This window comes from Fundulus heteroclitus, chromosome 2, assembly GCF_011125445.2.
Source record: "Fundulus heteroclitus isolate FHET01 chromosome 2, MU-UCD_Fhet_4.1, whole genome shotgun sequence".
Taxonomy (NCBI): domain Eukaryota; kingdom Metazoa; phylum Chordata; class Actinopteri; order Cyprinodontiformes; family Fundulidae; genus Fundulus; species Fundulus heteroclitus.
This window is the reverse complement of record NC_046362.1, coordinates 17942648-17959857: the sequence shown is the minus strand read 5'-3', so window position 1 is coordinate 17959857 and position 17210 is coordinate 17942648. Positions and strand designations below refer to the sequence as shown.

Below are 17210 nucleotides of genomic sequence, written 5' to 3'. Positions count from 1 at the left end.
CTGCGCTTCCCTGCGGCACAGAACAATTTAAACTGTCACTGCAGCTCCTCATTCGTACTTGGATCGGCATCTAATTGGTTCAGCAGGTCTAGTTCTGACCAATTGTATTGGCCAGAGCCGTGTTAGCTCTGGTCTTTGACATAGCAGAGCAAGGTGAGCAGAAAATCTAAACATATTACACTGAAATGCTTTCTATAACTAACAAAATGTAAACAATTATTTTTTTATTAGATGACGTCTTGAATTTTGAATAGATTATGACGCATTTGAGCAAGTCTTTATTTATTGAATGGTGGCACTTTTTGACCTTCATAAAAGAGCAATAAATACAATGCATGGGTGTATAAACAAAAGTAAAAACAAACCTCCTTCGCTTGTTGTTCTGAAAAGTGTGCTTTATCGTTGCATCGACTTAATTATATGAAAATGACAATTATAATAATAAAAAAAAAAGCTCCCACATGAAGAGGATGACAGGTTGCCTGCTAGTGTAGCTCTGTTGGTTTGACATTTTGTCGCCTGCACCAGTGATTACCACCAGATTATTGAGCTACAGGAGTGGATCCAGCCACACCGCCAAAGAGCATGCTACCCTCCCCCCCCCCCCCCCCCCCCCCAATCAGGACTACAACTTCACCAGGGACTGATGGGCTCGGGTTACACCAGAGCAGACAGAAAAGTAGCACCACCGGGCCTTCAGAGGAGGTGCAGCTGCAGGGAGGTTTAAAAAAAAAGAGAGAACCCTGTCGAGTCGTTACACGAACAGCAAAGGACAAAGTGCCTGCTATTGCAAAACTATGTTTCAAATCAGCCTTTTGTACTATTTTCCCTTCAGTCGTGTCTAATGTGCTCCAATTTCCCACGCACAACTATCAACTTCTTGTTGCTGCTCCCACATAGTTTTTTTTTCTTTTTTTTCCAAATTGTGTCATAATTGACCCACCATCTAGCAGCCGTGACTGTTATTGCTGCCCTAGAGGCAGGAGAGCCGACAGCTCAACTCAAACACAAAGGCTCCCTTCTCCTTTTTAGATTTATTTCATTAGCAAGAGAATGAAAATGTTCAAGCTGGAGCACACAAACCTGCCAATATTCGAGAAAGCAGCTGGCAATTTATTATATTTTAATCAACATTTAACTAATCACACCGATCCTAGCCTTGTCTAACATCTTGTCGCAGACATTTTCTGTTTTAAGGTCTGTTGATGCAGTCAATCAGACTTGCAGTCACGGCACCCTCTACACATATGTGCAGTCCCGATCGACACTCGTAACAGACCTTAAAATAAATTGCTCTTTTATTGTTGTACCATAATTAAAGGCAATCAAGACATACTTTACTTTTTTTTTTTTTAACTGCAATTAGTAATCCATGGCCTATTATTCATGTAGGGGATAAATACGACAAAGGCGGCAATTTCTTTTAACCACTATCCACAACACTGGAAGAGGAGTTTACTTCGCCAGCACACACTATTAGGAGGATGACTAAATGTTGGAGAACGACAGTAAAGACCAACGTCCTTAATCAAGTTAGCCAAGGTTGTTGGATAACATCTGGAGAAACCATTGGAGACCGCCTATAATATATGCTAAGCTCTATTTCAGCTTAGCATATCTCGTATTTCAACGAGTTCATTGTGTCATCTACTCTCACAAGGCTCCCGGGGCTTTAAAATAAAAATTGACCCACGGCACCATATGCCCACTGCTAAGTATGGTGGGTGGATCTGTGGTTCTGGTTTCTCTTCCAAAGGCTGAAGAAACCTTGTCGCGCCGTGAACTTTTTGAAATGCCAGGAGCTTTTTAAGTAACAATATGATGATCTCGGCCAGACAGCTGAAACTAGGTCGTTTTGGGGCCTTTCGGCAAACACGCAATGCCAAATATTTACCAAATCAGGACAGAAATGGTTCAGAAAACATGAAACCAACCTTCTCCTTTGACCATTTCATTCCAATGACCGAGGTATCATAGGAAACGTAACGGGCGAGTTGATGAGAGGAGTGCAGGAAAGTGGAGCCGGGAGTCTGGATGAGACTGGGCAAAGACAGATTTTTAAAAAGTCCCCCACTCTGTATGCTCCAACCCTGTGAAATGTGATAGGAAAAGACCAGGTGCTGTCTTACTGGCGAAATGGGCTCTACAGCAGTGACTTAGTTAAGCCCAGTTGTTTGTTAACTTGTGATTTTCACGTCACTGAGGAAATTCAGACAAATTAAAAGTTTTCAGAAGTTTTCAGTCTGAGCTTGTGTTACTGTAATAAAAGACTAATCTATTTTAAGGCTTTTTACACGTGTTTACCAGAAATGCCAGGAAGTGTTGAGGGTGCTGTATCTCTTATGTCGAGTTACATAACTGGAGGTTAAGTTACAACAGTTAAAAACTTATTTTTGGATGATCTGCACCACTGTATGGATTCATCCAGATCGTATTCGACGTGAGCAAAATGCCGTTAGTAATCAGTAAGAACTGCGAGTGCAACGCAGACTTTAGACTGACTGCTGGTAAAAAAATGAGGAGAGATGTGATAACTGGTGAGCTGAATCTGGACGAAAGCCCCGTTCCATATGTTTTTTTCAACCCCTTCCACGTTTCCATAAACGCGTCTGACCTCACTTGAAAACGCCGCACTAAAAAAGGTATAATTTAATCTTCAATAACAAAATAACATTTCAGTTCTGGTAAAATATACATGGGAAAAAAAACTGTCGATATATAATAGGAAACAAACTATTTTGTACAAAAATGTACATCATTGCTCTTGTTCTAGCAGGTGTAATATTATAGTATAATACAGAAACTGTAGAGCAAGGCTGAAACCAAAATAGATCAAAAACTCTTCAGAAAATGAAAAGCGACTGAAATTCATTGAATTTCAATTCGATGAAAAAGAAAAAAATCTAGGAAAACTGACGAAATCAGCACATTCAAAGAACTTCGTTATTAAAATCAATCTATGCAAAGTAGTGAGGAATTCCCCTATCTGCATCGGACACTTCTGGGCCACATGGCACTGCTGCTTTATTTCACTGGATTCTTAGAAAATAGCAGAGAAACGACTTTCATCTCCCGTCAGCTGATCTCTTATAACACTGGATGTAGATTTTCAACATAAGACATAACTAACTCCCCCAAACAGTCATAAATATGTTTTCAAAAAAAGGCATTTGGTAATCACCCTGTCTTCTGTTTCATCAGTCCTTACTGCCTTTTCGGACTCTTAACTCGCCCGCATCTCTTGTAGACCAATCAACTTCTTCGACTGACATTCATTTCCTCCTCTTCTTCTCTTCTTTACATACACCGACTCTCAAACGTTTACACAAACATGATGAAAATGGTTCTTTGATATAAATATGTTGCGCTATGTATTACTTCCTGTATAATTTAACTGAAAAAGTAAATCTGTTAGGGGGGAGAGAAAAAAAACGGCAATACTTGCAGAAACGTGTACAACCATAAACTAATACATTTCAGAACCATATTTTACTTCAGTTTCAGCATTCAGTCCTCATTTGTAAGGATCTATAAGTGTACCACATGTTGAATATTTCAAACATTGCACCTTACTAACTGCTGCAGATTCTCATGAAACCTCCTGTTCTTAGCTTTCTTCAGATGACCCCCAAAGACTTTGTCAGCTGCCGTTTGACTCTAAAACTTTACTTTTCCTTTAAAAAGAGCATTCTTGTGTTCATTCGGATGCATGCTGTGTTCCTGAAAACGTTTATTTCTTTTCATGCTGGTGAAGATTCTCAGTCATCCAGGTCATGGTCATTCCAAAAAAAAGTAAAAAACAAAGCAACTGGACTTGTTTTCCGCAGTTGAAGACGTTTCGTTCCCTCAATTCAAAAAGTCTGGAGTAATGTGGAGTACCAAGCTTTATACTACTGCCCAACAAAGGCCTTGTAATGGCTTAGACAACATGCAAATTCAACCGAAACTAAGGGGTAGACCTGTTTCGGTTGTATTTGCATGTTATCTAAGCCATTACAAGGCCTTTGTTGGGCAGTAGTATAAAGCTTGGTACTCCACATTACTCCAGACTTTTTGAATTGAGAAAGCGTCCTGGAGAGGGAGCGAAACATCTTCAACTGCGGAAAACAACTCCAGTTGCTTTGTTTTTTTAGTTTTTTGGTATTTCTTTTCATGTTTAAGTTTCTCGCAGACTCCTGAAGGTTTTGAGGCAAAACCGAAAGGAATTTGGATCAGCTAGTGAAACCCCCCGGAGTTCCCCCTGAAGAAAAATAACTCCACACCATGATGCTGCCACCACCATGTTTCATAATGGGATATTTTCTTTTGAGAAAAAAAAAAAGCCTTAGTTTTGCAACCTTAGACGTAAATCCAGACATATGGAGACTATAATGGGTTGTTGTCACATGTGGAACCCAGACAGCACTTTGCAGATTTTCCTGCAGCGCCTTTCGGGGTTGCTGGCACCATTTCTGCTGCCTCCTTGAACAATTACCATTGTACCTTTTTTTCGTTGACTGAGTGCTGAAATTGAGACAAAAGCTCCTTCAACAGAGTATTAGTTTAATGGTAGGCACACGTTTGCAAAGAGTTTATTGTGCCTTATCTCTTTATTTTTAACATTCTTGTTCCTAACAGATTTATTTTCTAGTTAAAGGATGCAGGATAAATATCACATTAAAGGTCATTAAACTCTTTCCATTATTTTTTTTTTTTTATGGTCTAACTTGTTTTTAACATCATACAAACCATACATTTAAACAGGGTAGTTAGCCTTTCAAGGCCCAGTGTGTGTTTGATACAAATGAATAACTAGAGGCAATGCAAATCTGCTCCAAGAAAAATAAAAGATCAACACGTTTCCATTCCACGGAGACATCAATTTCGGGTTCCTCGGTTACTGATTTTCATGATTTCATTTTTTTTCCTTTTGTGTTATTTGTAAAAATAAAGTTCCTGAAATGACTTTAAAAAAGGCAACAAAAAAAAGTCTTCAGGCTTTGCTAAGAATAAAAATAAATAAAATGGTAGCAGGAGGGGGGGTGCAACTGAAGGCTGAGGTGTGGGGGGGGAGGGAGATCCTGGCTTAGAGTTAGGAAGAGAGGTCCGAGTTTTTACGCAAGAAGAAGATGAAGGAAGCTGGGTTCTTGGTTCGGATGAGGCTGTCCTTCATAATTCCAGACTCCTAACCATCTTCTCACGTCCCCCCGAACGGGCTTTTTTTTTCGATGCCACGACTGCACCCTCAGTCGTTAATGAGCAACCCACCCACCCAGCGGAGCTTGCAGGCGAACCACCGCCTGAGGGGACAAAAGTACTCGTAATGGAACTGTTCGAACTCGGGGGTCTGGCGGATGTCGCTTAAAAACGCGATGTCGAGGTCTGACTCGGTGAGGATGATGAGGAGGAGGAGCAAGACGAAAAGGAGTCCGATGGTGACGAGGAGCAGGCGGAGGACACTCAAGACAAACTTATTCACCTGTTCCACCTCGCTCAGGGCCGAGTCCGCCGCCGCGCCCTCCTCAGAATCATCCCCGCGCATCGGGGTGCCCGCCTCCGACTCCTTTTCCTCCTCGATGCTGCAGGGCGCGCCGTTGATTTGCCGCAAGACGCCCGTGTCTGTGCTGTGTTCGGCCACCGGCGTGGGAAGGACGCTGTCAGAAGGACTGTAGGCCTCGTCCGAGATGACCGCCATCCCCTCGCTGGAATCTGCGGCATGGCCGCGGTACCGGGGTATAAAAGACTCTCCGTGGGACACAGAGCGCACCGGTGTAGAGTGGGCACTGTCACGTAAGGACTCCAGACCTGGGGAAAGGAGGAAAAAGACAGAGCGTGACAAAATGGTAGCATTAGGTACTAAAGATTGATTTGTAAGCATGAAAAGGAGCCCCATCTATGATTTATTTATTTTTTTTGTGCCTGTCCCACTGCAAAAAACTTGATCTAAAAATAAGTAAAATGTTCTTACAGTTAGTGTATTTGTTCTTACAGGTAAATAAGATTATTCGCCAATGGAATGAGTATTTTTACCCCTAAGAAGAGATAATTAGACATCCTGCACTTGAAATAAGATGATGGAGATGAGTTGTTCCTATTTTAAGTGCAAAAATCTCATTCCATTGGCGGATCATCTTATTTACCAGCTCAAATCAAGGACAAATACACAAATTTTAAGAACATTTTACTTATTTTAAGTCCGTTTTTGCAGTGCCTCTGGCCTACTGGGCATTTAGTACAGTATGTCTGTAGGCATTCCCATTGCCTCAACAGATTTCGCTCTACTAAAGGTTAGTTTAAAATAGTTGCTGGGGCGACATTGGGATGGGCCATGCAGGGATAGAAAGAGAGAATGGAAAGACAGCGGGGTAGAAGAAAAACCAGACAACACCAAAATAACACAACACATACAAGAAAATGACCAAAAAAAAAAGAACTATGAGCAACATTAAGCTGAAGATCAATACAATATCAATACTCCTCAGACATTAACAATAACAGATATAAAACTGAAAACAATGGTCACTCGGACATTCTGTATAATAAGCTAAAATGTTATAAAACCGTGTTCACAAGTATACCTTTGTGTCATCATGGGTAAATAAGTGTTTGCGCGTCATAAGCGTTGTGATCTATGCGTAGCTGTGCGTGTGCACATGCACCCATCTAAGAGAAAGAGAAAAGGAGGTTCATCTGTTCACGATGCACAGTAGGTATCCGGGGACGCAGGAGGGCCGCATCAACACCAAGCAAACAGGGCACGCATGCAAACTAACAAAGCCCCAAACAAACCCCTGGGGCCACAATGACCCAGAAATCCCCCCCACCACAGAGACAGCCGAAGGGTCCCGTGACCAAAAAGCATTAGGGGAACACAGAGGAAGCCATCCTAGCCAGAGGAGAGGCACAGGGGGCACAAAGACATCCACCCCCGCTCCAGACAGCCACCCAGAGCCAACAGAGCCCAGAACCCGAGTCCCCCCCACCAGGGGTGCACCCCGCACAGGTAAAAGAGCCCCGCTGCGCACCTGTAGAAATGAACTGGAAGACCGAAAAACCAGAGAAAGCAAGTGCTGAAGCTGTATACAGGCATTCAGTCACTCACACAGAGCCCCCAACAGTAAAGCAAAAGCCCATCAACCAAGCTGCAGGGCCCCCATCCCTGTTGGTGGAACAAAACAGCAAAGAAAAGGGGGGGGGGGGGTATTTTACCAGCTGCAACTCTTATAAGTGAAGTGGGTAATGACTTCCACTAAGGTCATCCTCTACTGACTGAGTTAAGATTAAGACAAACTCATTTTAAAAGCCTGGTGGAAATAAGCCGTGATATTTGATATTTCCTGTGCGTAATGGCATTGATAGTTGTTGCACTTATAAAATCAGATTTGATGGATCAAACAGTGGAGTTACCCAGATTAAAGAACCAGATTCAGAGATTGATTAAAAATTCATTTATAAGTGTGATTGTCAGGGTCAGCTTATTTAAAAAAAAGCCTAACTTCTCATCTAGAAGATCTCACTATTCAATAAATCATTCAGTGATGGGCAGGGCAGGAAGAGCAGCCAGGAGGACTGTGTTAACTGCTGGGGAGCTGCAGACATCCACAGCTCAGGTGGAGGAATCTGCTGGCAGGAAAGCTACAAGTTGTCCATAAATTTGGCCTTTATGGACAGTTCAAAAAGAATAAATTGCTTTTAAGGACCCAAAGGCACTCCGGATATAGGTAGAGTAATATTTTAAAAAAATTAACGAGTACAGAACTGAAATAGCATGGGAAGCTACACAAAACAATGGAACAAATTAAGAAGGAACATGCAGGAAATCATAAATCCTGACAGTGAAAATAAAAAAAAAGGTTATTTGTGTTGTAATCTCCGTGTGGCGTTCATGGACCAACAGCACTGTAGTTCTGAAGCTTCAGATTCCCGTGTGTGTTGATTCAGCAATCCGGCTACAGAGCGGAGACGCCCCGTGTCTGATGATGATTTCCTCCGCGTCAAATCAACAGCATAACAAGTGAAAGAAATCAGCCCGCAGCAATAAAAACCAAACATGTCGATACGTTAGCAGCAACAGAGCCTCCGTAAAATAAAATAAAATAAAAAGTAACAGAAGGTATGAGTTACTGGTACTTGAACAAACATCCGTGCAGTGGAAAATCTGTTAGTAGTTCTGAGATACAGTATTTTTTTAATCCTGGTTACTTAATATGCTGAATAAGGAAAACATGAAATTAAAAAGGTGCTCAAATTTGCTGAATTTCATTTTTCTTGGGCAGGAGCACACAATATAGGGCAGCTCTGTTTTGCTATTTTTTTTTTTTTTCCAAGTCTTCTAGATCGAACAACAAAGATTCAGCAAAAAACTCTGATTTATAGATCAAGTATCTATTCTGCAGCAAAGAAAAACAGTACAGTAAGGGAGAGAAGCTCTACAGTAAAGATGAGCCATGGCAGAGTACTTTGCTGACGGTATCACATTCTCACCAGGGTCAGAGCAGCAACATTACACCTTCACTGTAAAACGAGGGGGATTAAGTTTAAGCATTCAATTAAAAGATCATTTAAAGGATCGCTTTAAACTGTCTGAAAAGCCGGACGGATTATATCCAACATCGAAACCTCTGCGGACATGAACAGGGGAAAAAAAAATAAAAAATCAACAATCTTAGCAGGCAACTATGAGTTTCCCCCATAATTTTATCCTGCGCTTGGCTTTAAAACAACAACAGGCACCAAATGACCGACAGGCACAGGAACTGCATGAATTGCTTCTCTTTGCGATCATAAATATGCTAATAGAAGAAGTCTCCAACACCCACGTTTGGAGCCCGCTTTACCTGGAGAGCCACTGGGCTGAGGACAGGGCAGCGGAGTGCCCGGATGAGGACTGACCCTGCTGGGCTCCTGTTGCCCCATCAGGGCAGGGTAGAGGGGCAGGACGCCCAGGGCCTTGCCCAGCATACGAGGCCCCAGGCTCAGCACGCGGACCTTCACGTCCCGGTAGCAGTGGTTGATCATGCGCAGGTGAACGTTCACCCGGGTGGTGATGCGGATCAGGCACTTCACCATGGCTGCAGCGTGCGCACGGCCCTTGTTCTGTCTTTATGGTCCCTGCCCAAAGTCCAGGCCCTCAGGTTAATGGCTCTGTGGATTCTGGCCGAGGGGCAAACGGTGGCTTCTTCTGCGAGCACTGCTACGATCAGCAGCGTTAGCCTCCCAGCTTGGCCCCACCCAGGCCAGTGACATACATGGAGCAGAAGACCCTGGTTATTTTCAGCTGGAGTATTTATACCCCTCCAAGACATCCAGTCAGCACACACAGAGGGTGTAGAGGGAAAGGCTTACTGCTCTCCTTCATACCTTCCTCTGACTTCCATCTATCTCACTGTACACAAAGCAGAAAGTTAAAAGACTGTGACCCAAGTCTCGCTGTTTCACCTGAAAGCAAACACGAAACCCTGAGCCCAGTTGGTTCTGGACCGAATTGTAGCAGGTGACCTTAGCTGGCAGCGTGTTGGCAGAACAGAGACACAGAAGTACAAATATCTTTAAAGCTTTGCTGAACAGAGTTAAAGTGACTCTCACTCCTGCAGTCGTCTGACAACTACTCCGCCAAAATGGCTCCAGTTTCAGGCCGAACGTGAGTGTTCAGGATGGTTCCCTCAAGAGGGGGGGAGGGATTTTCTTAAAACAGGCCCAGTGGCTTTCTAATTTAGCTCAAAGTCACAACAAGAGACTTTGCTTGGCAGCTACACAAAATAACTTACGGTGCTTTGTAAAAGTGTTTATACCGCTTTAACAGTTTCGGCCTTTTGTCACGTTGCAAACACAAACTTTACGGTTTCCTACTAGGATATGATGTAAAAAAAAAAGGACCCAAATAAGTATGAATTGGAAGCAAAAGGTTACATGTTTCCCATGAGTTTCAACAAATAAATTACTGTATGTTTGTGTTGTTGTCCTGCCCTTGTCTCAAGTCTTTTGCATCTTCTACCAAGTTGCCTTCCAGTATTAGCCTGTATTTAGCTTCATCCATGTTCCCATCAAGTCTGGCAGCTTCCCTGTCCGTGCTGAAGAAATGCGTCCCCACAGCGTGATGCTGGCACCGCCATGTTTCATGATGAGGATAATGTGTTCTGCATGGTGTGCAGTGTTAAATTCCCTCCACTTGTACTATTTTACACACAGATCAGAAAACTCAGTGCTGGTCTCATCCAACCAGGTCATCTTCTTCTGGTGTTCCTTACATGATTTGTGGCAAAATCCAATCATGCTTTCACATTGCCACCCTTCAATAAGATCCAGATTTCTGGAGTGCACAACAAAGAGTTGTTCTGGTTTGATGTTCTCTTAACCTCTGAGCCTCTGTTCATTTTATTTATGCTCTGCCTGAGGTCAGTGTAGGTGGACAGACGTGTCTCATTAGGTGTGTAATTTATCCCAGCACCCCGTCTGCTCCTTTCCTTGGTCTGGTTGATGTGGTTTGGTCACTGATGTTCCCTAATGAACCTCTGAGGCCTTCACAGAACAGCCGATATTAAATTACACACGGGTGGAGTCTACTGTATGTAACAAGTAGGTGAGGTCTAATGGCAATTGGTCCCATAGGGTTTTATTTTTGGACTTCAGAGTACAAGAAAGTGGAAAGTATACGCACACCACCCAGATTTTTATTTGGAAAAATGTTGACAACTATAGCCCCATTTACACGACCCTTTTTTAACCGTGCCGAGAACGGTCCGAGCTTGGTAACTGAGATAACTATCGAGTGTAAATGGAACGCAAACTGAAGCGTGCCAGACACAACCGATCCGCGCTAAATATAGACCAGTTCGATAGTAGGGCTCGGCCCGGTTTTTCCCTGGCTCGGTTCTCTGATAACAAAGAGCGCATGAGCAGACCGCGTCATCTCCTTACAGTCAGCTGAATAATTTTGCGGTTTCAGACATTCATAAAAATACTAGCTTCCCGACCGTGCCACACGATTTTCAGTGATGATTCTGCTCAGCAGTGTGATGAACCTCAGCGTCTGTTGTTGTTTCCTGCGTCTGTAAGCCCTGATTAGACTATTTTTTGTCTTATCCACTTCCCAAAAGCCGACTCAGTCAAGTAAATTCACCAAAGGTTGCCTACTTTGCCTGACTCTCCGCAAACAACAAAATATTACAATTATAACCAAACATAACTTCCTGAATGTTATGGGCACTGCCATTTTTATTTGCTTGAGTCCCTCCTTCAACCCTAGAGAGCAGTAGTACCGTAGATCGTTACTAGCTACCGTGATGTGTAAATGGTTGTCAGAACCAAGATCGGCACGGTTAACTGATCCAAGCTCCGAACTCCGCATGGATCGGTTAAAAAAAGGGTAGTGTAAATGGGGCTATATCATTTTGTTTCCACTTCACATTTATATGCTTCACATTTAAAGGAACAATAAGTAATAATAACACCTAGTGAATAAAATCAGAACAACACAAACATGGTGCCTTTCATGGAGACCCACCACTGGTCTTTTGCCAAGATAAAATATCAAATGCTGCGCTCTGCTTTGGAAACCCTGGGAACTCTCGTACGATTGGCTCAGGAACCAGGAAGTAAACACGGACTACACACTGCACTGAAGTAATTCCGGACCGTACCTCTAGGTTTGAAAGGAGAAAAACTAAGACATTGTTGATGGAGAAGACCGACTGTTCATAGGGAATGCTACTTCCATCCCAGGTGACAAATGAAAATGATTTAGGTTGATTTTACACAAACTATCTTACTTATAGCTCCTTTAACCACATTTGTTCTTAAAATAAAACCCCAATAAAATACAATGAGGTTCTGAATTGGTACTTGACAATATGCAACAACAAAATAAAATGCTGAAAAAATATGAACGTGTTTGAAAGTAAATTGTGCTGAGTGGCTTGCTATGAAGCTGCTCGTGGGGTTTCTCTCCCAACAACTACTTTCTCACCCTCCATGATAGATATGTGCACAGCTCTCCGACGTGTGCGGGGAACACTGCTGAGGCGAGGCCCGTGGGTGATGGATGGACAACTCCTACTGGGCACAAGGCCAGCCCTGTTGTTAAAAAGAAATATAGAGAAATACATAAATATCAACGTCGTACGAGAATGTAACCAGTAGGGGGCACTGATGTAAAAAAAAACCATCAACAGCAGCAACCAAATATCTGATGTGAAATCTAACCCTACCTGTGTATTTCAGGAGGTTCACGTTTAATTCTGGCACTTTGCTCCATCACCTCTTTCGCCACTCTTCCGCTGTTGAAGGTAAAGAAACGGCGGGTAAGTATCGAATACATTAAAACACGAGCAGTCACTGTCCATGAAATCTATCACTGCGGTCAATGAGCACAAAGCATGCTCTGCCCAAGAGATAATGTTGGTCAGACAAATACACTACTATCAAACAGCTTCAAAGTGTGATCAGCTCCCCTTCATTTCCACCTCCACGTCGCCTCTCTTCTGAGGCGTCAGCCCCATCCTCTGGGAAGAAGCCTTGCAAAAGGCCAGGGGGGCCACGTCCTCTGGGAATAATTATATCCAACTCCACCACCTCCAGCTGTTCTTTTTTTCAGAGTCCTCACCTCCCTGTCATCAGTCATGCTGCTTTGCTGGGTACTCTACCTGTAGCGGAAACGGCTGCCCTTGAAGAACAAGTTGCTGCTGGAGACTGTGCGGACCTGACTGGACTTCTCAAGCCTGACCGAAGGAAAAGAAAAATTGATTAAATTCAAACGATGGACAGAAAAAGGAAGAATCGATGAGCAAACTACCCATAACTTCTTTATGCTCTGCTTGCAGGTAGCAAAGTATGAAGAAATTGGTAGAAAAAAAAAACATTTTTCGGAATCAGAAAGAGTTTTACTGCCAAGCACGTCTGAACAAGCTGTGATTTTATTTCTTGGCCACACAATGTCCAGTACCTCTATGTATTCTACAATAGAAATGACAGCAACAGACCAAAATGATAAAAATAATAACCAAGAAAACAAAATTGCAATATAGCACTGTAACAGGCTGCTCAGCAGGATATCTGAGACATTGTCACAAATAAACATGGATTATTTTTAACATTTTTACAATGTTATTTATAACATTTTCAGTGGTATGTATTGGTCATCATTGGTTAAAAAAGCGGAACTAGAAAAAGAAGTAAGCTTCAATTTTACTTTGATTTGATTTGCAGTAGTTCAAAACATTCATATATTCATACAAATATCTGGAACCATTTGAACAAGTATAATACCGTGCACTGTAGATAGTATTATACCCACAGCAAGGCCGTGTCTAGGACCAAATAACATAGCACTCCCAGCATACCTCCATACAGTATTTAGTGTGTTTCTACTGTCACTGTTAGTGAGATATTAATCTCTCTTTTACTCTCCCACACCTTCTCTATTGTTCTCTCTGGTACCCTTTAACCCATCTACACAGTTTATTAAAGCTAGAGTTGGTAATCCTGTCCAGAAACTGTTTTTGTTATACTGGGTAAAATCATCCTTCCATCCTGAAAGTAGTTAATACATTGCGTATTCAGAAAAAGGAGGTTAAAAAAATCATTCTCTGTGGCAGCTGCAGGCGAGTAAAAACTATAACCAATCTCTGCCGTGCGGGCCGAAGGGATTGGTTATAGTTTTGTTCCTGTTTTCATCCCCTGTGTCCCTCCAGTTCCGGGGGAATCGCCTTATCAATTGGTTGTCCCACGCCAGAGTGTGCTCGCTCATTCAGGTTAGCTTAGCGGTTAGCCATTCGTTGTAGCTCCGCTGGTCTAACCGTAGACTTTGAACATGGCTGAGAGTCGCAAGAAGCGAACCGCATTCCTGTTTATGAGGAGAAGAGGAAGGCCAGAAATAAAACCAGAGTGGATTTGGGAGAATTTTTTTTTCACGCAAACCTGAAGAGCGGAAGAGCAAGGCGCAGTTATTAAAAAAAGGGACTTGGGGAAACTTCCGGAAAACTTCCCTAGCTTTAACAAAAATGTCATGGCTACGCCTCATTCAGCCACTGAGGTCAGACTATTTGCTTTTGCAAATCAGTTTCCGTCAGCTGGAGAACATGAAGGTCCTGAGCTGTAACTCAAATCTAAAACATCACAGGCATCTCTAAGAAGAACCACTGAAGTGCTTGGAGTCCCAGTCCCAGGCCAGTTTACCTACTAAACGTCAGCCTAACCTCGCAACCCAAAGAGAAGGGGTTTTAAGAATCAAGAATCTTTATTGTCACTACGTGTTACCATGATGAAATTTGATTGAGACAAACACCAGCTCAGGATGTACACAGATGTGACTGTGTTGTGTCATACGGTGCTCAGGGATGGAGACAGGTCAATACCAACAACAGGGTAAAAGACTATATTAAAAATTGCAGACTCACTTGTAAAACGCCTGATTCTCCACACCACACTTCCAAAGGTGCTTGCATGCCTCTGGCGTGGGCGCAAAGTACGTCAAAATGATCTTTCTGTCCTGCACATGAGAAGGAACAAATGAACAAGCTGAGACAAAAAAATAGCCACACTCCAGAGAAAGCACCGAATTCCCATCCTCACCTCTTTCTGATTTGCATATATGTGGAAAGTCTTGGCTTCAAACTTGAGCTTGGTCACCTCGTTCCTGTCCCGAGGAGAACGAGCGCAGTCACGGGTACGCACAGCAGCCGAGCAGAAACAGAAAGCCACAACCTCTTTAAATATTCATGGAAAACTACTTTGAGATCACATAAACAGCCACGGAGCTCAAGGTTTAGCTGACAAAACAAATTAGTGATAATATTCCCCAGAGAGGGAGAAAGCGAGAACAGAGGATGAGGGAGAAATCAGAGAACAATTGAAGGCAAACCAACTAAGCCATTAAAAAGACAGCAAAGTGCATGTTATATCTGCCTTTGTATTGGCGACAGCAATCATATCGGTTAAAGCAAACAGAAAGTAATTGCGCTGAATGTGCTTTTAAATTATGCATAAAATCTTTCTCAAGTACAAACTGTTGGTTTTAGCCTCATCTTGGCCTATACTAAGATATTCAACGACTTTAGCGGCTTTAATCAACCATCTGCTTATGGAAAAGCCGCTGGCTCTGGACACACGTACAGGCAGATTGACAGGCTGTAGACTGTGACCAGCTGAAATACACATCATATTATAAATAGCAAACAAAGGGCAAGTATGTCAGATTAGCTAAAACGAAGGTCTGCCCATGTTTTCTATAGTGTTGTGCTGTGTTTAGTTCACACAAGACACTGTAGGTAAATGGCCAGTACTTGTAAAGCACTTTGTCGAGTCCAACGACCCCAAAGCGCTTGACACCACAATAAGTCATTAACCCATTCACACACACAATCACACCCTGACGGTGGTGAGCTGTTAGTAGCCGAAGCTGCCCTGGGGCAGACTGACAGAAGCGAGGCTGCCATACATCGGCGCCACCGGGCCCTCTGACCACCGCCAGCAGGTAATTCGGGTGAAGTGTCTTGTCCAAGGACACAACGACTGAGACGGTCACATAAGTAAAGTACCTTCTAAATTACTAAAAGTTACATGTGGTATGCAGCAAGGTTCTGTGCTTCTTCCTAATGATTTTATGATAGATATGGATGACACGTGGATTAGTGGGTAGACTGTCGCTTCATGCTTGTTCAGTATGAGGGATTGCTGCAAAGACATGGACAATGCAGACGACTGTCCCAGGGGGTTTACGCTCTTTCAGGAGGAGTGAATGCTGCTTGTCAAGACTTGATGCAATCTACTGGGTTTCCTTTTTTTTGACCAATCTGTATATTCTGACTCAATTTGACTTTGTAAAGTACCTAGAGATGACATGTTTCATGAATTGGCGTTATATAAATAAAATTTCATTTAAAATTGAATTGAATAGGTCCGATTCCAGCTTCTCCCCTGTCACATGGCAATGTTCCCCTGGGCAAGGCACTAAACCCAAAGCCCCCTTCAGATCTCCACACTGATGTACGAATGTTTGTGAGCGCTATCATATCATGTCACATCTATCTAACAAAATATGCATGTTTTCTCTCACCATTTCAGAAAATGAACTCTCTTGTTTCCCTGAAGAACCACGAAGCCAAATGGCGTGAAGGCGAGAAAAGCGGGGCTCCCTGACACATCCTGAAATGCAGATTTTAAGATGTACAATCAGATTTAGATCGGGCGAGAGGAAAAACAGCAGACATACAGACCAGATTGTTGGAAGCCAAGTAAATATATGTAAAATGCCTTAAAATAAATACACTTTTTGGCACAACATCATAACCTTTCTACCTATTTGTTGTTTTTGGAAGGAGCTTATTTAAAATGTTCTTCTAATTTTTAACACACAACTTAACGAGGTCCCAATGGCCTTTGGAAGAGACACAGGCCCACAGCATCATAGATCCTCCCCTATACTGACCAGTGTGTGCAGTTCAAGTTCCAGCAGAGTTTAACAAATTTCACATGTTAATATTTGTTATCGTAGGCCAGAAAAGGCTTTTCTCCTGCATAACTTCCAAACTACTGCTTGGCAAGTAGATAGCATCTAGCATCAATGGTCGTTATTAAGACTGGATTAGTGATATCAAGTTATTAGACCTACAAAATTAAAGCATGATTTAAGAGATGTTTCAGCTACGTTCATTTATTAAATGGTACCAGTGACTGTGTTAAAAACAGTCTTGGCATAGTATTTTTTTCCCCACCGTATATATATACTCAGAATCTAAAATGGGAATTTCCTCAAAAAATTAAGTGTGATACTATACAGCCAGTTTATGTCATAGTATCTTAAACAGACAAGGAGTAATTTATTTACACTTCTGACACAGAGGCCTGTTTTAGCTATTTCTGCCCTTCCTGTGGCAACATTTTAACATCAGAGCTTGGACTGAAATGCTTCTGAAACGCCTAAAGATTTGTACGACCTCACCTTACACGGGTGTGGATCAACACCATATGTCTCCAGCATCTGTGCTTTCTGCAGGAAATTTCGCTCCGATGTTTCAGGAGTCTGTCCGCTGAGGAGAAGCAACAGCCCAGATGTCAGTTTCCTAATGAGCTCTAAGAACAGCCGCAGAGGAAAGACAACACCACAAGTGGGCAGCAGAGTGTCACGCTATGCAGCATTCATGGCTCACGACATCTAACTTGGTTGATGCAATAAGATTCCTGTTGTGTCTCCCCTTTCATTAAAATGTTGCCTCATTCATCTTTGCTGCAGCCGG

General features: G+C 42.6%; 1 protein-coding gene across 2 annotated transcripts in view; it reads right to left on the bottom strand.

Moving 5' to 3' along the window:
• Positions 1-4525: 4525 nt before the first annotated feature.
• The window catches only part of LOC105932310 (FERM domain-containing protein 5), a 75856-nt gene continuing 63171 nt past the window's right edge, over positions 4526-17210 (bottom strand). For both annotated transcript variants that reach the window (XM_036149892.1, XM_012871404.3), the window contains exons 7-14: positions 16916-17003; positions 16031-16119; positions 14548-14611; positions 14373-14464; positions 12621-12695; positions 12186-12254; positions 11945-12051; positions 4526-5784 (exon numbers count right to left, since the gene is read on the bottom strand). In XM_036149892.1, the coding sequence (XP_036005785.1) occupies positions 5225-5784; positions 11945-12051; positions 12186-12254; positions 12621-12695; positions 14373-14464; positions 14548-14611; positions 16031-16119; positions 16916-17003 (1144 nt within the window). In that variant the 3' untranslated portion in view covers positions 4526-5224. The remainder of the gene's footprint in view (positions 5785-11944; positions 12052-12185; positions 12255-12620; positions 12696-14372; positions 14465-14547; positions 14612-16030; positions 16120-16915; positions 17004-17210) is intronic.